We start from the raw sequence: 26,564 nt of genomic DNA on the forward strand, positions 1-26,564 counted from the left end.
CGACCTTTTCTGCACGATCATGGGCAAGATTTTCATTCCTTTGTGCTTCAGTTTACAAGCTTCACAATGTAGACAATTACACTTCTGTTATTCTCAGGCTTACAAATTCCCAGTCAGGACAGAGAATTTGAATAAGATTATATATGTATTTATTTATATATATATATATATATAAATACAATAAAAGAGGCAACAGGCCAATTTGTGATTGAAAACGGAGTAAGACTAGCAGTTAGTGTTTTGGGATTTCTTTTTAAGAAACCCTGCCTTTGCATATATTCAACAGCACATATTTAGTTCCTTTAACATAACAACTTTGTGCTTGGTCTTCAGTTATGCAGCATGAATTTAATGCCCAAGTGCATATGAGTAAAAAATCTCTGACAGGCATCCCACCACCTTTTTCCCTCTACATCATATTAATGTCTAGGATAATAAGAATATTTATGTAGATGTTTATGATAAAGTATAGGGCCCAGGTCTTCTCATCAACTGTGAAGTCTAAATACGTCCCTAACAGTCCTTGGGCCTTTCAATCTACAGTATCTCCTCCTTCCTACACACAATCAATATGCAGAGCTTCCTTACCAGCCCAGACACCAGCAACAAATAAATTAAGTGTACTTCGAGATCCTGGAACATTTCTTTCTTATCCTTCAGCTTAATACATTGTAGATACACATTTATCCCACATAATGTACTCATACAAATTCATAGAGGCCTTCAAAATATCCTTGCATGGAAGACAGAGAGAATTCTTGTTTCTCTCTAATACTATTCAGTTAATTTTAGATTTGGTACCAAAGGTGCCTCCAACAACCATTTGAAATGAGGGAAAACTGCAGCCTTCCTGTCACCACAGGAACATGACGAGGCTGCCAGGAACATCAGGCCTGAAGGGGCAGCCTGCACAACCGATACTACAAAGACAATGAAAATTACTCTCTCCTATATTCAAAGGAATCAGCTTTAAATTTGTTTTATCCTGCTCTAATGAACCTGGCTTCCACCTTCCCTTTCAAAAATGTCACCTCTGCCTCTCAGGTTAACTGTACTTCCTTTGTCAACGGTCATTGTTCAAAGCCACAAAATCACAAATACCAAAAAACAGTCACTCCCACGCCTGTGACACACAGGTCAAGGAAAACCTAAACACAATGATGTCTCCTGCCTTATGCATATGAGTGCAGAAAGAGGGTAATTAACTTGTAAGTTCCCAGGAGAAGAGATACGACATGCTTTTCTTCAGGTCTGGAAAAGCATTTGCCCAGGTAGGAGTAGGACAAGGTTTCTCTGAATTCAAAATCAGTTCCTGATGAAGACCCAACGAGATTTCTGGCAAGAAGAACTAGTCAACACTGGGAGAGCAGAGCCTGAAGTACTGGTTTAAGAAAAGATTCACAGGTAATTATATCCCAGCTCTAACAGTAATGATGCACATAACACCTTTAAATATTATCCTACTCTGTAGACAGAGAGATTGATAGCATCTGCTCATCTTGGAAAAGAATATGGCAGTTAAACGGTTAACTTATTTTTTGTAAGATCCACCAGAATGTACAAAATATCTTCAGGGATTGGGAGGCGCAATCATCCCAAGATACTCATCCCAAGACATCCTGCTTATCTGGACTATATCCCTTGAAAACTTCTTTAATTCTGGCAGTGACCCATAAACACCAAGAAACAGCAGCTGTGCTCCCCTTCTGCAACAGGATGCTGACCGCTAGATCACATTTTCTTAATGTAAACCAAGTCCTTTAATACTCCAGTAAATCAGCTCAGTAAACCCTCTTCCAAAAGTCCTCAGGCTGGCCCAAGTGCAGTGATGTGACACTAAGGCAAGGCAGCCTCTCAGCTTAGAGGAGTCAAGGAAAAATTGCTGTGCCAAGGACACTTTAATCATAGAAGAATCAACAGCCAGAGTCACAAAAGGTGCTCTCCTTCAATGGCAGCAGAGATACTGCAGCAGCTAATGAACAACTACAGAGCTGCCAGTAGAGTCAGTGCCAAGATGGGAGGAGCCAGACTCAGGATTGAAGATCTAGAACACAAACTGCTTTTGCAGAAGTGACACAACACTGACAAAAGACCTACTATCATATGATTTCAAACAACTATATTGGAGAGAAAGATGTATGTTTGAGTATGAGAGAGGATCCTGCCTTACAAAATCTACATCTTCAAACTAAGAGAATAAAAAAAAGTTAACATTATGATCCATACAAGAAAAGACAATTATGGCTGTTCACTTACATCCCATTTTAACTACAAGAAGCCATGTTAGGTATCTTTTGGAATGGACCAAGACTGTACTGAAGAAAGATATAAAGGGTAAAAAAAAAAAAAGGAAAAAAAAAGAAGAGTACTACCAAAAATAGATACCTTGAGTTATGCCACTATTTTTCACTTGGGGTTCAATCACTTGAATTGTATCATCTTCAAGGTAGAAGTATATTTTACAATGTCTGATTCTATATAGTTCTTGTTTTTGGTCAGGCACTTCTTCCTCAAAATAGGCATCAAAAGACAGTACCTATTAAAAACAATAAATATGTATAAATCAGCAAAATCTCCCAATGCTTTTGCAAAATATGTCAATAAGATAAACTTCTATAGATTGTAAGTAACTAAATGTATGGATTTCAGGAGCTAGATTTATTTCTCAGAAATGTAAGAACAGATATCCACATTAAATCACATAAATTTAAAATTCTTTGCTTGGCATTTTTATTATCACAACATCTAAGCAGAGATGGAACTCTAAAGTAAAGAAGTAAATCAAATATAAAACTATCAGCGGGCTGCTTGGAAAATCTTCTGAACAAAGCACTTTGATAACACAATGAGCTACCTAGGTCCTGAAGCAAATTTTAGACTGCTATTCAATGAATTGCTGGAAAATAAAGTGCATTATGACAGTAATGGCTTTACCATTGAGGTAAGTGGAAAGAAGAGATCTTTTTAAGCAGACCTTGCAAGCTGTCTAATGAATGGTACTGAAGAACTATCAGACAGAAATGACATTTTTCAGGAGTAATTTAGAGCTGTGCAATATTGTAATTTCAAAACTTACCTGGTCCTGCAATTCAGCGAGTGGGGAAATCTCAGCAAGTATACCAATGGGTCTTCATAGTCTCTTGCAATCGCAATAATGCAAAAAAACCCACCTTCATGGGTGAGGTGATCAGTGGTTTACTACAGTGGCCTTCATGTGCGGAGATCCCAGCTCAAACTTGCCAAATCATTACACAACTTTTATACTTTTTGCTATCATTTATGGTCTTTAATCCCCAAGACCAATTTTAAGGGAACATGCAAGAAGTATCTCAGTTATCTACTAGGATGCTTGCTGTGGTAAGTATGTGCAGGAAAGCACTAATTAACATAGGTTTCCATCCTGCTCCCCAACACATTTGGGTCAAATCAGTGCTAATTCATACTTCACTTTTCACAATTATTCTATTTAATAAATTCAATGGCCTTTATTCTTGATTCATTAGACAGACTGAAGCATTGAAAAAAAGACAACTTAGCTGTTGCTTATGTTTCCATAAGCATCTGGCAGACCATGGGTTGAAAATGTTTGAAATCTAGTAAGCTGGCCAAGATCCCTAAATGACAGAACAGACTGGTTAACAGTCTGTATGCCTTTAGCATGTGCCTTTGAGAACCTCAAAGTACTTCCATGAATACTAATGACAGAGATTTTAAAACACCCCAACAGACAAACACAGCCTCTTTCTCTACATCTGGGGAGAGAGAGCTAGTGGCTTGCTCAGGAGCACACAGGAACAGCCACCCTGTGTCCTAATCAGACTTCTCAAGAGGCCACTCTCCCTTCTTTCAGGCAAGATAAATGCCAGGATGAAGAAAACTGTGTTTCCGCAAACTATTTCAAAGGCTAAGACCCCACTGATTTTCAGCATGCATCAAACAATATAACAGACACATTTTTGGTATCAACTCCAACTGCACTGTTACCCATCACCATTAGAGAAATAAGTTTTAAATTATAATCAAATGACATAACTGTTACCAGTTAAACCTAATGGCATTAAATCTTCACACAGAAGAATCTAGGCACCATCAGTTATGGTTTAAGTAGTACAATACACAAGTTTCTGAACACACTACACATAAAATAGTTGAAAATAAATAAATAAATAAATAAATAAAGTTATTCTGGCCACAGTAATTTTTAACTGTGGATTTCACCATTTTATGTATCAAACACAAAAACACTAGATAAAACATCTGACATACAACAGAGTCAACACAAACTCTATCATCCTTTAACATCTCTTCTTCTTTCCATTTGTCTAAACATTGGCACATAGTGCCATTTTTGGTGACCAAGGTATCTTTCCTGGCCTCCAGCTACTGTTCTGGAATGACCAGGGGCCCTGCGCAAATCTCTTAAATACTCCAGGAGACCAGTACTACAGTGGTGGAATGACTATAGCCCAGTCTGAACAACCTGGGGTTCAGCTGAAAAGAAGCTGAATTTCATTCCTTGCCTAGCTGCTGATAAGCCATGAAACCACTGGAACTCGCTTAGATGAAGTACCTCCTTCTCCCTATCCTGCTAGTCCCACCAGAGTATAGTCATTTGACAAGCATATTGTTCAAGTGCCCTATTTGATTACTAATTGTTCTTAATTTTGTCAATGATCTTTACTGAGAATGGTTGTCTCATGAGACAACAGCCAGTCAGAAGTCTGCTTGCACAGATATCCAAGCACAATCAGGTCCTACATAAACTGTATTTATTTCTTTCACTGAGCATACACATGCCCTGGTCTACTCCATTCAAGGAGTTTGAGCAAGTGTATGACAACATGCTAGAGTATGACTGAAACATATGCAGCAGCCACCTGCAATTTTGCAGATCAAAACAGACGATTCAGGAAGGGTGAGGAGAAGGAACAGAAAAGATGACAACTTAACTTTTCTTCTTAAAGCAAAGTTCATTTTCAAAGTACTTGAAATGTAACACTTCCTAATGCGTGTCTCGTCTGTAGTACATTGCTGTGTCCAAAGTTCCCATCCTACTCTTAAAAAAATTAAACACTACCTATGAAAACCAAAAGTAATAAATATTGAATAAACTCTGTGGTATTTTGTAAATTTGGCACAAGGTTTCTCTGGCACCTGTGGTAGTCAAATTATAAACGTCATTTCAAGACCAGGAGGCCCTGTGTGTGTACTTAATCATAGAAGAAATCAAATTTACACCTGCTTCCTATCAGGCATATGAAATTGGAAAAGCTGTTTCTCAACCCACTTAATAATGAAGTTTTATGCCTGTCCTTCCTTGAATTACTATGGTGCTGCTGAAAGTTAGAAACCAAAGAAAAATGGTAAGAAAGCAGACTACATTTAAAAAGATAAACACCTACTCAAACTATTTTTCATGTCGTCCATTCTGCTGTCACCGACTGCAGCAGTGGAGGACATAGCTGCACTCCAGGCTCGTAAGTGAGAAAGCTAAATGAGTTGGGCAGTACCCTTTAACAGCCTGCAATTAATGCAAACACATGAGCCCTCTGGAGGCCAATTCCAAACCTGCAAACTGCTGTCCTACATTGCCCTGTGGAGGAATACACTGAGAAGGAACCTCTGAAGGCCAGCTAGCTCATCTCACCAGCCGAGTTCAATGTCTGATGCTCAGTGGAAGGTCCCCACTGCCTCCTGCCTACCCCCTTTATTTCATAAAGCTGGGTCCAAGCCCCGTTAACTTGAGAAGCCAAGGCACAGCTCCCTGTTGAAAGAAGGGTGTAGATAAAGCAAGTGCATGCCTGGCTGAAGTCTTAACACTTTGGCACATTAGACCAATTCATACTTGAACACATTGCTGAACACTGCGTGAGCAATACTGGGATTTCAGAGGCAATGCTAACCGAAGTCATGTGCATCTGTTCAAGCCTTATATTTTCCTGCAGTAGTTCTGGTCTGTCAAAGAGACAAATGTGTAATTGTACTGCAATTACCTGCATGGCTTTTTCTTTTAAAGCAAAAATTACGAGATTAGCCATTCTTCCCAATATTTAAATACCGTACTCATTTAGTCATGCAACATTTCTGTGATCTGCTGAATGATTTCTTTTTCTAGATCATTTTCATTCCCTGATTGTAGGCTTTTTGCTTTAGAAATAAGACACTGCTAACTACAATTTAATGTAAATTTAAACACGGAAAGTAATGACTGTGCTACAAAATTCATATCATCACAAATTACAGTTATTTGATAACTCTCTAATGGTGTCAATACATTCTTCCAAAATAAAAATACTGATTTTAAATTCCTGTGTCTATGACACAATATACCTATATTACACATGAACCAATCACACAAAAGTCAACAGGATTTTGAGCAAGCAAACCTGATGGCATAAGTGAATTCCAAGCCTATAGGTGCCCATGCACATTTTCGCCTGGACTGGGCCCTGCCCTACATTCATTATTACCAGGTCGCCAAATAATTCTTTTACTGTCACCATTTTCTCTAAAAAGAAATAAGCCAACCACTCCCTCATTTTTTTTATAGCCTGTGGATGTACCCCAATACAGAAATAATTTTTATGTTGCTGTATGGCATGATATATGTTTATATTAATTGTCCAACATACCAATATGATGGAAAAATAGATGTTACCACTCCTTTTGTCTACCTATGAGCTTTTTTTGCATGCACAAAATAAACTTCCGAAATATATGACTAACTGAATTTCACTTACATGCCATCTTTGCCATATTGTAGCTATTCATAAAAAAACATACAAATACAGATTTCAATGTACCTGCTTGTCAAATGCTACCCAAGCAGGAGCATCACTCCCTATTCCTTCAGGAAACACACTATATTTAGGTTTCAGCTTCTGACCAGGTAACGGTTCACCTCCTATTCCAGGTTTATCTTCTCCAACCAGCATAGCAACATTATTGCAGTAACCCCAGTGCTGTGACTTGTGGAACTTTTCTTTCCCAATCTGTCAAAAGTTTGGAAGAAAAAGATAAAAAAAAAAAAACATGTTTGTTTTTAAATCCACAAGAGTTAACTATCTAGGCAAGAGGGATTAAACATGTAAGAGTTTCTCTATGATTACTTTTAATGCAGTCTAAAAACCTGTAACAACTGGAATGATTCAAGTGAAGTGACACATTTCAGTGGTCAATTTGCCAGCCTTACAGATGAAAATGGAAAAATATTTCAGTAATTTACCCTGGCTGAGAGACAGGATGATACCAGCCGTTTCCCGCCCCCCTCCTTCCCGGCAACAAGGATTGAGACATACGGTAGAAAGAAGCAAGTCACCCATGAGAACTGTTGCAAAAGGTAGAGGGGAAAAACCTTTTCTACATATCTCCACAGCACAAACGGAAACGGTTCAGGAGTACCAGAGAACAGCCTGCTCTCATTACTTATGTCAAAGATCCTATTTACACTTGCATCCCCGAGTGCACAAAAAATAGCTCCTTTACATGAATACATTTGAGTTTTGGGAGGCTGGACCTTAATCAAAAAACAGAATATTCATTCCATCTGGGCTTATTCCAAAAGAAGGTCTCTGTAGTGATTTCTTTATATTATTACTATTTTTTCAGGCAATTAAGGATGTAGTACTTAAAAAAATATGCACAACCAACTGCAAAGAAACCCATCTTGCCGATTCACGTTTCTTGGCTGGGACTGGAAGCCAGTCTTGAAGCGATATAGAAAAGCCTCTGGCCTCACATGAATACCAGCCCTGCCTGTGGGAATGCCCCTCCTAATGAGCTGCCTGCTTTGCTAGACAGTTCCCTTGGATGCAGGCAGCCGGTGTGAGTTGTGCTTGGGCAGCAATGCCCTAACAACCCCACGTATCAGTCTCACACAAGAGGACAGGGAAATAGGAAAAGCCAACAGAAAGCTCCACTAATCCTTCCTCCCATGAGCGGCAATCCCAACTCATTAGCCCCTCTTGCTCTGCTATTCCTCCCTCCCTCGCCTTCTCCGCCTTCTCAAACCCTTGACACACTTTGTCGGGGAAGGCAGAGAAGGGTCACTGGGTAACTGCACCCTGGAACACCTAGTAAGGGGAGATGGGGACTACCACAGCTGTGCCCTCCCCCGGCCTGGGAGAACATGAGGGAAGATGAGGCTGAAGGGAGAGGAACTGATGTTCTGGCAAGCACATAGAAGGCCCTGGGCAGAGGAAAAGGCTGGACAGCAAAATTTTTCACAGCAGCACCAGAGCAGGTATGTCAGTAAAGTAGAAAAGAGCCAAAACTGTCTCCCTCGCTACATTTGGAAAACTAGGTATCACTAATCATCACACACATATATTTAAATCACTACTTCCCAAAAAGGTGTAGACAACTCTAAGTTACTATCATAAATCAAAAAATGGTACAAATAATCATTTTTCATCATGGCAGCATTCAAGTGCTCCAAGATTACGTAGCTGTACATGCTCAGCACAGCAGTTCTGGGAACAAGCAAGCAGTGAAGCAGCAAAATCTAAAAGTAACTGAGTAGTTACTTCATTCTGCCAATACGAAAGAGAGTGAGGAATCTGAAAGGCAGCTAACCAACCTCATGGCTCAGAACATTCAGTGCTCATCTATACAAAGTACTGCACACTGAAGGTTACAATCTGAACTCTTCACCTGCCTTGCAGTGCTCTAAATTCAATGACCCAGACGGAGAACTGCCCTTGACACAAACACCTTCATCTCCGCTTTAGCTTAACATTTGCTTAAAATCCATTTGCATACCACTTTTGCAAGGACAATGGTATGAAAAATAATAAAATACCTACTATTTTTAATACCATAATCATCAGTGGCCATACCTTGCTTAAGTTAACAAAACCTGGGCTAGCCAGCACACTTTGAAAGTAATTGCAAAACAAAATAAGGGCCACATACTGGGGACAGTAATGATCAGGAGTATGGAACCACTTCCCCAAAGAAGATACTTAAAAGCTAAGCAATGTTTTGAATAGAGGTGAATTAAAGGGGACATGGCAAGTATCATAGTTTAGAGAATAATACAAAGGAAAAAAATAAGTACTCCTGAACCATATGTTTATAACTCAAGAACAAAGGTTACTGAATAAAAGGGAAGCTCAATAAAATAAAATACTTGTGTAATGACTAGTTAACCCACAGGCACCCCGGCCACACAGCATTGCTCAAACCAGGAATTTAATAAGACTTAAAAAAAAGAGGTGTATATTTGCAGGAATAATGCCCAAAATAAAATATTTCATATCAGCACTGTTTTTTGAGCTGTTATATAAAATGTCATGCTTCAGTGTGCAGCGTCAGTACTGACATTTGGGCATTAGGAGCGGATCTTCATGTGGTCATCCCAACTCTCCCTCAAGAAGCGAGCACAGGTGCTCTTCTGGTATGGGACTCTGGAACAGACAAGCACTGATGGCTCTGGCACCCACTTTGTAACACACCTGCACTTGGGATAGTTTTCTCCCTCTCCTTTGGGCGCTACTAAGCTGCCCTTTCTTCTTCTCTTCCTTTTTTTAATAATAAAGGGTTGGGGACAAGTCAGAATGGAAGGGAGCTTTCTGCATTTATCAGTTCAAATGTGAAATAACTATAGTCAAACTGAGTTTTAAAAGGGAAATTTCACAGCAGAAACATCTGATTTATACTGAAGGTGCTATAGAACAGATTCACTTTTTAGCACAGCAAGTACTTAATTCTTTTCTCCCTATTACCAAAGCATGAGTTCGGGAGAAAGGCATAGTTATCAAAGCACAGTGAGGGAGGCAGTTTTCCTGAGCAAAGGAAAGCTTTTCAAGTCCTTAAGGCTTCTTCTAGAAGCATTTGCTGTTCAACTGTTTCTGGGTTTTGGTGAGCTTTACTACTTTTTGTGGTAAAGTGTTCATCAAAGTAATCCAGTTTTCTCCTGCTGGAAACTTTCTAGAATTTAGGGATGAAATTGCAACATCGTTCACAATTTGATATGAAAAATACATGGCCCAACAGCTCCAACTCAACGGTTAAGAATCTTTTGTGGCATTCTTGTAACTTTTTAGGGTTTGACAGAAAGACTGCTCTAGATTCCCAATCACAGTATTACTTATAAGCCCCTTCTCCATGAAAAGCACTTAAACCCATATGCAAAATAATCTCTTCTAAAAGTCAGCACAGTTACCAAACCAACAAAGTAAAAAAAAAGCCAAAAGAAAGTTCAAGAAAAAGAGTAATTATAGTTGAAGATCACAAAAGAGAAAAATGACATCTGGGAAACTTCAGCTAATGAACTCAGACCACATCCAGCCTAAAATAGTGACAGAACATCATGTTACCTCCACAGTAATATTAAATGACTTCTAAAAGAAATCTGTAAGAGTGCAGGGAAAGAGCTTTACTGTGTCTGCTGTGCTAATGCAGCTAAACTGAACAGGCTGTAGATCTGCTGAACAAGGCTGGCCATTTTCTGTGCGGTGAGCCTGAAATAAATGTTGAGGAGACATTCAATAGTGACTAATGCAAAGGTCAGGATTCTTTGACTGCAGCTATTGGCTTTGCAAATTCAGGCACTGCAGTCCTTGGGGAACATTGCCTCATGCTCTCTCCATTTTGCTCTTTAATACTCTGGTACAGAGTCACAGCAAACTCATTGGGGAGCTGCACGTTTCAGCTGAACCAAACGCAACTGGAAATTGCTCACCACGGAGGTTAGAGTGATAAGGGAGCCCTGTGACACATGCTGTCTCAGGAGCTACATGTTTTTAACCAAGTCCCACAGGGAGTTATGGCAGAAGCCACTGGTAGCAATCCAGTTCTCTTCCCCATATACATTTTTAAATATAAATATAAAATATACAATTTTAATTCCAACAATTAATTGAGAACAGCAGCTTCACTGTGGAGCTCCTGCTTGATTCCTGTATCAGGATGAACTTACGGCATTTCTGAACTACTCTAGACCGCTCATACAGTCTCTTGGTTGTTTCAGCTAAGCAACGGAAATACATGTAAATTGCTGCACATTGTGGCAGTCAAATTCATGTGACCAATTTTCAACTTTTTTATCATCTCTGGCTTGCTGCAGTTTTCAGTATGTTCAGAGGTTAAGCAGTACTTTAAAAGGAGGAATACCTTAAGACATTGATCCCAGCAACTCTGCTGTCCCCCTAACACATCTCAGAACAAGGTACCTCAACACTAACAGCCTGGATCAGCACAAGAAAGACATGGACCTGTTGGAGCAGCTCCAGAGGAGGGCCACAAAAATGATCAGAGGGCTGGAGCACCTCTCCTGTGAGGACAGGCTGAAAGCCTGGAGAAGAGAAGGCTCTGGGGGGACCTTTCTGCAGCTTTTCAGTACTTAACGGGGGCTTATAAGAAAGAAGGGGGAAAACATTTCAGTAGGGCCTGTAGCAATAGGACAGGGGATTCTAAACTAAAAGAGGATAGATTCAGACTAGATATAAGGAAGAAATTTTTTACAATGAGGGTGGTGCAACCCTGGAACAGGTTTCCCAGAGAGGTGGTAGATGCCCCATCCCTGGAAACATTCAAGGCCAGGTTGGTCAGGGCTCTCTCTGAGCAACCTGATCTAGGTGAAGATGTCCATCACAGGGGAATTGGACTAGATGACCTTTAAAGGCCCCTTCCAATACAAATCATTCTATGATTTTATTAGCTTGCTCTTACTGACTCATCTGGTACAGTCCGAAAGGAGACAACAGATGGATATAAAGTAAAAGGATCAAAATGCAACCCTGACAGGCAGCTACAAGAAGATTTGGTTTTGGTGATTCTGGGGGAGTAGGGGGCAGGAGGTAGTAGAAGAGGTTCAGGAAAGAAGGCCAGGGAAAGAAGAAGGGAAGGCACAGCAGGCCAGCTTACTTACAAAGAGGTTGGCAAGTGCTCTGTCAAGAAAAACAAATGTCCCCTTTTGGTGCCAATGATTACAAGAGCAGCAGCAAATACTCAATCCAGGAAACACAGAGACAGCAAGAGCAGCACAATTGAGGGCACCTCCAAGCTTTCACAGTAAACAAGGAAGATGTGGAATTTCTACTGCACCATAAAGTTTGCAACAGTAACTGATATTCTCAAGGATGTATTTTCCCCCTGAGACCTATAAACTTATTGCCTGATTCTCTGAGAAATGCCATGCAGAATTATTGTACAGAATTCTCTGAGAGGGATTTCAAACCTCAGGCAAGAAAATACACTGGTCAGTTAACATTTGGTAAATGTGACCCATGCGAATATGTGGTCCTCTCTGTTAGCTGCTGATACAAGGCAAGAACATCAATCTGGTATCAGAAGGGGCAGCTGCCTTTAAGGACAGGAGGTAGACCAGTAACACTAACAAAGGAAGTACTGAAGCTGTTGCATTGCAACCAGCATCATCCCTAACACAGTCCAGGCTCCAAATGCACAAACTTTTTCTTGCAGTAAAAGAGCAAACCTTTATATGCTACGTTTCCATCACGTGCAGGACTAAGATGGTTATCAAGATCTGTGATTTTCTGCCCTTACAAACAGGCGACACACATGTAACTTGTATGAACAAAGCTGAAAATCTCATTATTACACAATTTCAATATCAGTTGGGCTCTGCAAGTAGAAGCCACAGTACCTAGGTTTTCCCACAGCTCTTAAACATTGGCTTCAGTGGCAGAAACAAAACAAACAAAACAACAACAACAACAACAACAACAACAAAAAGAATTAAGGAATTCCCTTTTCAAGGGTATGCAACATGCAGTCAAATTTCTGAACAGGTAACACACAAGTTACTGTTTGTGAAAATAAAGAAATTAATAAACTCTTTAACGCAACAGGACTATCAGGCAGACAAGGGCACTTCTCTAAGGTTGTCACGACAGAGGAGCACCAGCCTTGCCAAGGGGCAGCAGCAGCCCCAGCACAGACTCTGACCACCCCAGCCTCAGCAAGGGGAAAGGCCTGACTTCTGCCCATGAGACGGCCCTCTGAAGAGGGGGGCCTCACAACTGGCCAGGAGATGGGCTAATCCGTGTTCGAAATACCAGCCTGCTCTATGGTTCTCCTGATCACCCACATTTGAATATGACAGGCACTGCCGCATGCTGCCTGGCCTCACTGCCAGTGCTTCCAGCCAGAGATGAAGCATTTCTGCTCCTGGCTGGAGAGGATGTAAGTGATGTAAGTGTTCTCGGCAGAGTGAGCTAAAAGTAATAATAATCCTAATGGAGAGGTAATACAAGGGCCAGTGGCTCTTAGATCCAGAGACCTAACAGCTGAGAAAAGATTTCTTATGTCCCGTTTGCCAATTGTCCCTGATAGCCTGAAGTTAAACTCTGTGTCCCTAACTACCTTAGTTAGGTAGTTAGAAAGCTCTGACTTTCTGGAGACAGCCCAGCCCCTTACTAAACACTTCCGAGGTAGACAAAATGCGTATGTACTCTTCCACTGCCTTTCGTGAGCCTATGAGGCAGGTGGAAGCATTAGGGGCAGAGAAAAGAGGATTGCAAAAGTAGCTTGAACAGTGATGAGTGGAATTAATACCCTTAATTATAAACCAAGGGTAGACAGGAAAAGCAACACCCTGTGTTCTTCTCATCCTTCTTCAGGGGATGCTTTGCTGCTGTTGTTTCTGTGCAATAAGAGGTATTGCTGGCAATGCTCAGTGTACCAACAGGTGAAAATACTTTCTTCCTTTTCAATTTATCTATAGCAGTGACACTTTTCCCCCCCTTGAAGTATGCTCTTCTTAGCCTCTCATTTGTGGAATTCTATGAAAATAAAACTAAATCTAATAGCTAATAACTAAGTGGAGATCAGAAATGCTTTTCAAGAAAGGCAAGTTAACTCTGCTATCTCAAGGACTCTCAGAAGAGCAGTATGGAGCCCTAACAAGGGTATAACCATGGTTTTACAATGCTGTCTTGTGGCAACTGTGACTTGGTTTTCACATCTTTAGTTCTCATAACACATATATGAACTATACTTACTCCAGCATGCAGTGTTCAATGCTCCCTATATGTAACTTCCCAAGCATGTGAAGCCAAATACTGTGGGTTTTCTTTGAAAAAGGAGGTACCACGTGTGTCACAAAGCCTCTTCACTGCTCTTGTGGAGCTCTGGAGACAACTCACTCACCATACTCTAAACCCAAGAACCCCTAATGATTAAGTTAAACTGAAATTTGGATAACAATAAAGTCACAGATAAAATTAAGCTGAGCTATTCTGCTTCCACCCAGCACATAACAATGGTACACACCTCCTCCAGTGTTGCTGATATGCCTACTCAACAGCTACTTGAAGTGTTATATACACAACCAACTCTTTACAATACAAATTTGAATTCAGCAAGAGACTGAATAGTCAGCAAAAGCCCCTTCCTTTTTCTTTCTAAAACAATGGAACTCAACCTGCTGTTCACAGGGAAGAACTTGCCTGAAAGATCCTCGCTGCTTTTAAGTTGGGCTCCTCCTGCAAGAGGCCCTGTGTTTGCATGCACCTGTGCAATGCTGACACACCAAGCAAGGCTGGGGAGTCCACGTATTTCTACGCAATTTCATGATCCCTGTACCAGGACCTGGGCTGCTAAGATCACGTCTACCTGTCTTGGTGTTTTAGAGAGCTGCCAGAGGTTTTACACTGGACCACGCTTAATGTGAGCTGATTCCTAGCTCATGAAGCAAGCTCCAGATACGCTAACAGCATGGAGAAGTCTCAGTGAAGTGGTACTGACGTTCATGGTATCATTGGCATTAACACATGTGTCTTGACAAATCATTTGCAAATTGTCCCTGAACTACATAATCAACTTCTACATGGTCCCCCACACAGCAGACCAGCCTCAGGAGCTAGCAAAGCACCGCAGCAGTCAGGATGCAGAAATGAGGGCTCTAACAACATGTTCATAGTGTGAAAACGACAGATTCTCTTCCAGGTATTTTAGCATTATTAAGGAAGTCTACACTGCTTCATCTGCCTCCTGAAGGCACCAGCTACAGTGCCATGCCCAAAATCCTTCCTTACCTCCTGCACCATTTCATGGTACAGATCGTATTCGGCAAATTTCTAGCTATCCTTGATGAACAAGTTTGAAGTAGCGATGGCAGCCTTCTCTTTTGTTTGCTATTGTAGCTCATGATAAAAATACCATCTTACACATTCAGACTGCCATCTGTAGTTAACAGAACTGGCAACTCTGAAAAACCATGTTAGCATCCCGTGCATTTTTACCCCCCTCTGCAAAGACTTTTGGTTTATTTAGAGGGTATCTGCCTCACCCCATTTTGCTTTGTTGGGGATGCAACAAATGCTCAAAGTGCCCCACAGCAGCTGCCAGTAGTCTGGGCCTAGCTGCAACGTATTCCCGCTGGCAAGGCAAGGCCGGAGCAGGTTCCTACACCGGACAGCACCTCGCCTTCCACCTGCCGGGTAAGGAGCGGGAGGAAAGGCCTCGCCGTGGCACCTCCAGGGCCGACTCTGCAGGGCGCACCTGCGCCTCACCCCGCCCTGCCGGCCCACCGACAGCCAAAGCGCCTCTTGTTCCGCCCTTGTCCCCCCTTCGGGCCGGCGGAGCGCTGCCCCTGCCCGCTGTGCGGCGGCCGCGTCGCCCCCGGCCCGGCCCGGCCCGGCCCGAGGGAGGCGGCCGCGCCAACGGACGCCGGCGCGGCCCCCGCGGCAGCCCCGGCACCGGAGCAGGGGAGGGGACGGGATGGGACAGGCCGGGACGGGACGTCTCCTCCGCTGTCACTCACGTTCCGGTCGCGGGAGGCCCCGGGCAGCAGCGGCAGCGCCATGGCCGCCCCGGCCCACCGGGAGCCCCGCGCCGCTGGGGGCGCCGTTGCCTGGAGACCGGGCGGTGACGTCACGGGGGCGGGGCGAAGGGCGGCGGAGGCCGAGCGGAGCCGAGCGAGGCGGTCCCGCCCCCGGCCCCGGTCCCGGCTTCGGTCTCGGTCTCGTCCGCGACCCGCGCAGCTTTTGGGCCGGGGGCTGCCGGGCGCGGCGGGCACTGGCCGTCCCCGCCGCCAGCCATCGCGCCGCCGGTTCCCCCGGTGCTACAGCCCGCCCAGGCGGTACCGGGGGGAGGCTAGCCCCGCGGCGGGGCGGTCGGGCCCGGAGGTGGAGGGGCGAGTCGGGGTTTGCGGCCTTCGGTGGCGGAGGAGAACTAAATACAGATCCGCTGATGCGATTTTTCAGAATCCGTTGCCGTCTTCTTCACAGATCTGTCAGCGTTTACCTCAGGCCCAAGGCGGCGTGCAGCCCCCTGCCCGCGCTCCCGCCGGCTGGCGTGAGGTAACCGCTGCCCCCACACGGCCCCCCAGAACCCGACGGGAGCCGGGGTCATGGATGGGGCAGATCCCACCACAACTGCAGCTTTCTGCGCAAATCAATCTTTAATGCTTTTCGTTTTGTGACTTTCATCCACTACGTTTTACTCAGGGGCCCTGGTGGGCTTGGGGGTGGGGGTGGGGGGGGATGCTTTCACATCTTTTTGTTTGTTTTGTTTGCACTTTGGTCCGCCGGGATGGTGAAACTAGGTCAGTGGGTTTCCACTTTCTGGTTTCCCAGCACTGTTAGGCACCTGCATTTGCATTTGGTGCGGAAAGGTAAACATTTGAAACATATTTTAATTGAAAATAAAAGGAACCATCCTTTTAATCACGTTCATTGTACAGTGGGTGGTATTATGTTAAAATTTAAATTTCAAACAGAAAATACACTGAGAGTTTCTCACGGGTGGCTTGGGGGGAAGGGTTGTTTCGTTCTTTAATGGAAATAACATTTCCCTTGTTAATAAGGGAGGATGCACTCCAGATCGCCTCTAAAGCCTACTCCAGAGAACAGCAACCATGCTACATTATGTTCCTCCATTTTACATAAAGCTGTTCATGAATATATATTTTTTAATTAGAACTGCTTTTTACAGAAAAGTGAGTTTATGGAAAAAATAGTTAGCTGAAACCCAAATACTTCAGTTCTGATATGTCATCACACTGCCTCAGAGGAACTGTACTTCAGTTGCTGCATGTCCTTATTCTCATAGATGGAGTGGATCTCCCCTGCCATATTTCATACTCTATGATGCATCAGACCATGAAATTCCCATAACATATCATCTCTCCTCCCTGAAACAGAGGCTTGTGGAACAGCATGGGCGATGTGTTCAGTCTGAATGAGTCCAGGAGGCACTCCCCAAACAGCTCCCATGGAGCGCTTGTGCAGCATTCGATATCTGAATTGGTATTTGGCAAAACTGTTCTCATTTCAAAACCTGTCATTTCAGTGAAAATTCTTTCATTTTTTATTTTTTGCCAAAAGTTTGAAATTGGGAAGGGAAGGAAAAGAGAGGGAAGGAAAGCAAGCAAGCTGTGCAGATTCTGAGAGGGTCATGGCAGTGCACACAACACTGTTGGACGTAACCAGTGAAGCTCTTCAGCATTGCCCATTGTTCTTTGCACGTTCATGTGATCCCCTGATACCCTTTCCGTATGTCTTTATGTACCTCACAAACAGTGCATGGGAGACAGCTGGCATACTTATAAAACATACCTTTCAGGTTTGGCAGCTGCCATTAGAGAGTGAGGATTGTCAGAAAGTGGATCCAATGCATTTTATAACGTGTATGTGCCAGTGTGTCTCTGAGATGAGTGAACCAGCCTAGCTGCAGCTTCATGCAGAATCCCCATAGGCCCCTTGCAACTAATAGCACAACTTCTCATTTGGGGTAGAAACCATTGTCAATACTCAACAGTGAAGAGCTAGTATGTCTTTTGACTTCACTTATCCTCCAGAACTGGTATCTCCTGTCTAGTTTTTGTGGCTCATTACATAGCAGGGCAGTTGAAATGTCTTAATACTTTTCTGATATCAATAATAAACTGTTGCTTCAAGGCGTCAGGCAGGATGGGCAAAGATTGTATGTGAAAAACATGCAAGGGAAACAGCAGTAACTAGGAAGGTTAGTGAAGTGCACAGTGTCAGTAGAGAGTCCCACACATTGCCAGCAGAAAATCCTGTGAATCATCCCTAACCTTCAGGTCAAATCTTTCTGCACAGGATTATCTCCCGCCTCACCCAACGAAGAAGCCACAGGGAGCTGTGGAGAAGGGGAGCATCTTCCTTGTACGCCAAAAGCACAGTTGCAATGTGATGTTTTCTATCAGTCTTCGATCATTTTTTTTGCTTTCAAAATTGGGGGAGGGGGAAAGGTATATTCTACTTCAGAACAGAATGGTTTCTTTCTACATTACCTTCTCTTTGGGGTTCCTCTCACATGTTTATCTTTTTTCTTCTTTGCTGTATTCACTCAAGAATAAAGACCAAGTGAAAAGAAATTAATTTTAATGCCTTTTCTGGGAAATATAAAAGTACTACAGGAAAACCATTTTTGAGAAAAGATTTTTATTAAATGAAGGCTGTTAATGACAACAAAGGCGAGCAGTTGGCAGTAGTAAATTAGCCATATATTCTGACAGTACTCTGTGGGTAATAGTGGTGAATGTACGTAAGACTGCATTAGTTATACAGTTCAAAGGAGGAAGAAAGCAGGAAGGAAGCTAAAGCTGGCAAAAACAAGAAAATACTGTTTTTGTGATGAAAAGACCAATTCTAGTCTCTTTGTATTGGGATTGAGTTGTACTAGCAAACTTGAAATCAGTAAGGGTATTCAAATTGTAAACTTCTGAGCAACTCAAAACTCCAGAAAAGGCTTAAATTTTTTACAAAATGCCATTTTTTAATCTGAGCAAATGTCATTGGCTCCAGGTTTTTGTTAGTCCATTGGTCTAAGTTGTGTCCATTCCAAGTTGTGTCAATTTAGCATAGGAGAGTTTGGAATGAAGAGGAGAACAGGGAAGTTTTACTAAAATCAGCGTAATTTAGTGTCACTTCACTTGAAAACGTGTCTTAATCCTGTCATATGTGTTACTTCATCCTTTTTCTAAGACTGGTTTTACAGACCATGTTCAGTCTGAGCTGTCCAAAATCAGGTTGTTTCCAGGCTGCCTAGTTTAAAGTGAATTATAAGCTGATGTGGATCATCAGGCAAGCACACTAAAACCTGAACATTAATGCCTTCTTCCTTAGGCCTGTCTTAGCAAAATATCAAATGCTGTAACAGTCATCACAGAAATCGTGTAGAGGACAGGCTCAGAGGAATCAAACATGCATACACACAGAGAGAACTGCAGCCCTACCTGTAGCTAGCTAAAATAGGGGCGGAAAGGGCAAATCATGATGTGGCTGTTCATTGCAGTGTAGTGTGGGTCAACAGATGCCATCCATGAATAGTCCTTAGAAATATTGATTGCTTATTTCTTCCCATGTCTTCGTTTTGTTTTCACTGGTCAGTGAATATGTGACATATGAAGATACTTCTTCTGTGGCCAGAAAACAATGCTCAGGCCATAATTTTTGGCTGCAGCGGTGGAGTGCTGCAGACAACCCAGACTGGGAAAATGGGGCACTTTTGTGGCTGCGGGTCCGTGCTGGCCCTGTACCACACGGGTGATTGGCATGTTACTGCTGCGGCTGCCCGGTGCTCCAAGAAGGCAAGGTGTTAAGCATGAGTTTTCACAGCTCGTGGCCCATAGCCTTTTTCTCCTGGCAATGCTATGGGTGACAGGAGAACAGAAAAGTAGTTATATCCAGCCTGCTGTCACTAGGTTTCCTTAGCCAGAATGACTTTTCCATGGCTGATTGCTCCAATTCGGCATGTCCTAATGAGGCACGTTTGCACATGAGTCACCTCGCTCAGATCTGCCATGCCCTTTGAGGCGTTGGGCAGGGAGAAAGGTGGGAGCTGTAGTACCCCCATTGGTGCTACCTCGCTGGTGCAGCCTGTGTGCGAGAGGCCATGCAAGTAGGCTGGTTTTCCTCCCCTTCTGTCATCACCCCATCACCCCATCTCACAAATTCATCAGCCTCTGGAAACCTAATGGAAGAAGTTTGCTGTCTCACAGAACAAGCTTGGCGGGCGTGTTTCACTTTGCCATGCCTGTTTAAAGCATTTTGAAGTTCCTACTCATCTGATATTCAGCTCTTTTACATAAGGTGTAAGCTTTTCGGGGATGTTTGCAATCAGCCTGACTTCCCTGTCATCCAAGTTGGGGAGAATATGAGGGGCCGCTTTCCTAAGTCCCCCACACTTCTGAAAGTGCATGAAGGAGAAATATTCTGGGCCTGGTAGATACCTTTGAGTTGCCTCCGCTGCATATATTCAGTGAGATCTGCAGTACAGAGTAGCTTTTCAGCTCCTCTCCACCCTCCTTATGTGGGCTGATTTGAGAAGCAGCCACGCTAGTAAAACGAACCTGACAGAAAAACCTCTAAATTAATTCAGAAATGGAATGCAGATTTTTTGCAATTAAGCCATAGACACGTGTTTAATACAGTACATAGTAGTTGCGAGGAAGAGTAGGAAAAACCCATGATAAGTAATGCGCCTAAAAAACTGATGGGAAGAGAGTACAAATACAGCACTTGGCAGCAGCACAGCCATTCATCAAAATGCAGTCGAGACCTCCAAGTTAGGTCACCACCTGCACAAAGAGCAAAGCATGTGCTCCTCCACCCAGATAGCATCTATTTCAGAGTGAAGGCAAATCACCTGAGAAAACAAAGCCCCTGTGGCAGGGGGACATGGTGACTCCCTAACAGAGGCAGCCTAAAAGGGCAGCCACCCCCTGAAAGCCTCATGGAAGTCGGGGAAATGCTGCTATCGCCTCAACTGTAGCATCCAGACACCCGATGACATTGTCAGACACTGCAGAATGGTGGGTCATACACATGGCCATTATAAAGAAGGGAGGCAGCTGTTTCCCTCCTGACTATTTGGTTTTCCTTCCTTTACTCCTCTGCTTTGGGCTGTCAGTGGGACTGAACCCATCCGTGTCACGAACATTTCCTGACTTTCCTCTTTTTGCTTGCACACTGCCTTGCTGACAAAAACGAGGGGTTTGGCTCAGCAGAAGCATCAATGCACATCTTTCCTCCTTTCCACCAGTGGGGTAACTTGCCTGTAGCCTGAATCTCCGTGCCCATTGTCAGAGCCTTCCCATCCAGCCAACGAGGCACCACAAGACACTCAAAAACCACAGCCCTGGCTCTGTTCAGCCAGACTTACCAGTCTGCTTCCTCCTGCCTGGGAAAATTCTGTCGGCATGTCTCCAAGTCTTGCAAGTTGCCTTGAGGATATGCCATCGGTTGAGGCTGCATGACTGATCAATTCCTCCCTCTCCTCCCATCCTCCATTTTCCAGCTTAATCTTTTCAGCTGATGGTTAAAACAACAAAAAAAAACTGAACAATTTTAAAAATTCCCATGGCAATAAATAGATAGATAGATTACAGTCAATTAGCAGAAATAGCTATTGATCAAGGCTGGTTTAGAAGTATACTTGCTTTCTGCAATCAAGCTTACAATACAATTTGCTCTGCATTCAGCATCTATTTCAATTAAAATGAGAGGGGAGGAAATGCCACTTATTTTAAATAAAAAGCTTTCAAGCTATCCTTGCAGGCTGCTCTGAGGATCTAGGACAGATCAAAGCTGCTTTGAGAACTCATCCATTCTGTTTCAAGTATGATAGCACATTGTCCATAGGAAAAATGAAGGCAGTGTAGGATATCAAAGCAGCAAGTACATTGTGGGTTTCCAAGCAGTGGTCTGGTGAAGGCTGCCAGAATAAGAACAGCATGGGAATGACAGTAATCCCTCCATCACAGAGACCAAGACATTGGCGATTCCAGGCATTGCACCAGAAATTGTTTCTTAAATTAAACTCTGTCTTAATGATAGTGAGGTCATCTGTATGGATCAAGAGTCTTGGTCAATACGAAGCTTCTTAAAACTGTCTGAAATCAGTCAATTATGAATAAGTGAGGAATTGATGTTTACCCCAAACCTAATCCCTTTGCTGATCAGGACTTTATTCTAACTTCCAGCCCAAAGGCATTCCTGGGAAACATGTCCTTTTTCATCCTTGTTTTGGCATTTGCCTTTGAATAAGGCCTCCATCTCTTGCCTGCTCCTTATGTAATGGCAGACAGCAATCATTTCTCCTTTCAGCTTCTCGCCAAGTTTAGCAAACCAGACTTTTTGGCACTCTGCTTGTGTGATGGTTCGTCTTTCTTCTGAACACCAAGGTCTGCTTTTCTCTCTGCCCATTCCAATCTGAGTCCGTCTTCCTTGTACAAAGGTACTGTAATTCACTGTAACCTGAAAGAAGTCTCACCAAGGTGCTGCACTGTTCCACTCGCTCTCATCTCTGCTGTCACTCTGCTGTGCCTTCTCAGTGTTTCTTCTGTCTCTCTGCTTTCTCGAGTTTGCGCTTCCTCCTACCCCTTCTCATTCCCATTTGTACTGCTTTTGGTTCTGCTTCTTTTCTTCACTGCTTTTCTCATCGAAGGCCAAAATAAGTGAGAAAAGTGTCAAGTCCCCCTTTCCAAACCTGTTGATTGAACATGCGGAAGAATAAGTGGTCTGGAGGGAACAGGATTTATTGGGCTGTGAGCTTGAATGGAGCCGTCTGGTTCAGGCTGTCGAGTCTCTGAGCACAATTTCTTACTGCACAGCTCCACCGCTGCTCCTCTTCTCACTAAATGTACTTTGAAGGGCTTTGTGTCAGTGTGTAGGGAGTATGGGTAAGACCTAATTTAGGGGCTGGGAGAAGCAGACTTCGCTATCTATCAGAGGTGGTTTCATGCCCTTAAAATGTATCCTGCAAGGCAGCCGGTCCTGATGCTGCATGGCTAACTTGTCTTCTGTCCGTTGAAATTAGAGCCACCCTCCTGAGGGGGTTGTGTCTGTTTGTTTGGAGGTAACTTGTGTTAGCGCAGAAAGAAACGTCTTAACCTGAAGTTCAGTTTGAACTTGTGATTAAACTTAGTTCTTTTTATGAAGGTGGTACCCATTCTTATTTGCTATGGTTCTGCCTTCAAGACAGGGCAAACTCCAGATGTTGTCAATGGAAAGGATAAAGAAGGTTTAAATGAGAGATGAAACCCATCTGTCACACTAGGGCATGACATTAGCTGGTTGCTAGCACATTCTACACCACAGTGAGAACATACTTATTTTTCTGTGCTAAATGCTGTAGCAAGGATAGTTAACAAATAAATAAGTGAGTTGAGGTTGAATCCTTAAGGGAATTTCAAGTGGAACAAACACTAATGTGAAAGTTGAGACTAACAACCTCGACAGTGTCCCTTTAAATTACACTTAATAAATACCATGGAACTGAAGTGTTCTGTGGTTATGCATATATTTGTAACAAATGGTTGCACAAATATTTGGCTTCTAACGATGAACTAAATGGTATGACATTTGCCTGGAAAAATTAATTACTTTAACGTGTGTTGTATAAAATATGAGATAATCATGTAATGTATGTGTATACTGTGGAGTATTGCTGAGTGACTAAGTTATTACCAAAGGAAATTTATGAGAAAGAAACAAGAAATACTCAGAGCTGCTGTAAATGTCATGGTATGCTCAAGGGCCTTTTGCGGCTGAATAATTTTTATGCGGATGAGGAGGATAGGATCATGCAGTGAAAAGTCAAGTTAGAATGAGTTAATCTTTGTATTTGCACATAATTTTATTGGTATTTAATGTAGCTATGATGTTTCTGTTTCAGACTATAAGGTAATTTCATAATGAACATGACAAGATCAAATTAGACTAAACTGAGTGATGCAGTGTGGTCTCAGCACAAAATTTTAAACTGTTTAAGTTCAAGAAGAAAAGCTCCCTGCTAAAGAAATGGGGAATAAAGCGGTCCTCATAGTCAAATCATGGCTGCTGACTTGGGCAAAATCTTACTGCCTAATTTTTGTGACTTTTTGGACGGGTGAAGTAACCTCCCTTTGAGGTTTTGCCTGTGAAGAAGTGCTTCTCCATGCAACTCTCACGTCTCCAGCAGGGAAGGCTCCGCGACTGTCCAGAGCTCTGCCCTCCCCTCCCACAAGGATGCTCTGCAGAGTCTACGTGAGACTGTGTACATGAGGAAGAAATGGAAAGCAGTGAACTGGAGAAATATGAACCAGCGAGGGAAAAGCAGATACATACATTTCTTCTCAGGGAGTGTAGAGCACAATAGACCTGATCTCTAAATAACAGCAGGAAGTAATAGGGTAAAAAATCATATCCATTACACTCACCTTCTTTCCCCTAAGAAACTCAGATAGATGAGGCTCGCTCTTGAGCAGCTAGCAGAATTATTTAAAAAAAAAACCAGGACTGATTGGTTTGGAGGGGTCTTTAACTACCCTGATAGTTATGACGAACATGATAAACTAGGGCACAGCCTGCTCAGCACGTGTGTCACCAGCATTTTGTCATGCAGCAGTACAGAAAGCAGCTTCCCAGGTGGTGATCCTGGAGTCAGTTCCTACCATGGGAGAGGAACAGCTGCGGAGAGTGAAGGTGGAGGACCACGTTGGTGAGAGGGTTACAGGATTTATAAGCCTCAGGGCCTGAAGGAAAGATGACATAAAACTGAAGGCAAAGGACTTGAAGGCAGCAGACTTTAATGAACAAGAGGATATTAGCAGGTAAATTCCTCTGGGAATCAAATCTATGGAAAAAAAGAGCTCCAGAAAGAGTTGATGGTTCATTAAATAAAAAAATAAATAAACAAAAGACAGTAGGAGCAGAATCACAAAATATCACAGTGTGTAGAAACGACAGAAAATGCAGTAAGATATCTGTGAAATCACAAGCTCTTCAATAATCTCAAGTGCGAGAAAGGAGTGTACAGAACATAGAAACTAGGTCAAATATCTAAAAATGAATGTTAAAAAAAACCCCTCAGCTTGAACATACAGAGACAAAATCAGAAAGTTTAAAGCACAAAATAAAATACTTCTCCTATTTTTTGCTTATACTAATAAAGCATTTTAAGGACATTTTTGATAGTAACAAAAAGGAAACCAAGGGAAGAATTACTCCATGGGTAGCAAAATTGGCAGATGATGCTGAGAAACTCAGAAAGCTTAGTGCCTTTTTTAAAGAAAACTAGAAGAGGACAAATGTAGTGCTTCTGTTAAAAGTAAGGACAGGGGACTGTGGAGCCAGGGAATTAGAAATAATCACCATCTCTCTAATTCCTGAGAAAAGACTGAAACAACCAATCAGGTGATTTATAACTCCATGAAATTTAAAAATTAGATGCAACGTGATACGATCTGCCTTTTTCCAAATCCACCAGATTTCCTTTTAAGACAAGGAAATAGGCGTTGCAGGTACAAGAGAAACAATACGGGCCACACACAAGGTTGTATATGTGTGTGTCCGTGCATGTGCATGCGCACCGGGGCTCAAGGGGGGACTGGACAGGCCTGCCACAAATACTCTTGGAGGGGGCTTTCAAACAGAGGCAAAATGTGAGATCCTCTCTGTTTCCCACTACCAGTGCTTATGCAGCTGCCTACACTGAAGACTGTACGATCTGTAATAGCTGTGAAATGGAGGGACCACCAGAGCTGACGGGAGCTGGGAGAGAGACGGGAGTGGTGGGTGTGCTCTCGCAGTGCTTTTGCAGACGAGAGCAGTTGTGGCCCTTTTTTAAAAAAAAAAAAAGATGTGCAGCGAGGAGGGGAGGACGCAGGGAGTGCTTGCGGCTGGCGGGGCCATTTGCTGCGTAGCTTTGAGCATCCCGGGCTTCTGAGCTGAATGGCAGGAAAAGATGTCACCAAGGAGAAGACCCCAAAAGTCTTGCAGATGAGAGGGAGCCAACCTTCCCAGTGCTGACAGTATCTGGCTGTGCTTCTGCATCCCGGGTGCTTGGGCCAATGCCTTGAGGAAAGCACCAAATGTAGGGAAAGGTACTGCATGTAGGAAAGCCCAGGGTTTAAAATAACTCTCTGGAGCTGTGATTCTTTATCTGTGTTTAATGGGAGTAGTGGATAAGACATGACAAAAAGTAATCCAGTTACACCAGAAAAATACTGTAGTGGTGAGGATGGCAAAGAAGAGTGTCATGCCCCTGCTAAGGAGAACATCCTCATCTTCCAGTGCTTGTAACAACAGATTAGACAGATTTCTGCCTGGGTATGGATTAGGGACAGCCGATCCAGGGTCAATGGGATGCTGTAAATGAGTTTGTGCAGTCTCTTTTGGCACTGTTTTTCACCCAGGATATTACCATGTGTATCTGCAGTAATGGCCTGGCCGGAACCCCACTGGAGAGGTAGCAAATGGGTGGCCTTTCAGTCACAGCAACCTGGCTCGTTGTTTGCTCTGAGGGGCACGTTCAGGCTTTTCCCTGTGGTCTCTTTTCCTTCTGCACAGCTCAGAAATGGCTGAGGAGATCACAAGGACCGATGCAGTGGGTGGCACGTTTTGCCTCTGAGGGCAGCTGTGCTGAACACCTCAGGGAGAAATGCAGAAGCTGCGTGAGTGGGTAACCAGTGAATAAACTGCTTGTTGGTGGAAGAAGGGCAAATATGAGAATCCAGCTTCTGCACAAGGAGGTTCAGTCGTAATCTGAAGTACTCTGAAGCACAGTACCCAAGCCCTGAGACAGCTTGCGTTTTAACCCCCGCTGGCCTAACTTCCTCGGTCTTAATTTGTTTTTTCCCAACTTCC

At 43.1% G+C, this 26,564-nt stretch overlaps 1 protein-coding gene across 1 annotated transcript in view; it reads right to left on the minus strand.

Moving 5' to 3' along the window:
• EFHC2 (EF-hand domain containing 2) overlaps positions 1-15,820 on the minus strand; it is a 61,441-nt gene extending 45,621 nt beyond the window's left edge. Inside the window, exons 1-3 of the mRNA XM_055801814.1 lie at positions 15,731-15,820; positions 6,804-6,992; positions 2,386-2,536 (exon numbers count right to left, since the gene is read on the minus strand). Coding sequence (XP_055657789.1) covers positions 2,386-2,536; positions 6,804-6,992; positions 15,731-15,772 — 382 coding nt within the window. The 5' untranslated portion in view covers positions 15,773-15,820. The remainder of the gene's footprint in view (positions 1-2,385; positions 2,537-6,803; positions 6,993-15,730) is intronic.
• Between the last annotated feature and the right edge of the window lie 10,744 nt (positions 15,821-26,564).

The sequence above is a fragment of the Falco peregrinus genome, chromosome 4, assembly GCF_023634155.1.
Source record: "Falco peregrinus isolate bFalPer1 chromosome 4, bFalPer1.pri, whole genome shotgun sequence".
NCBI lineage: Eukaryota > Metazoa > Chordata > Aves > Falconiformes > Falconidae > Falco > Falco peregrinus.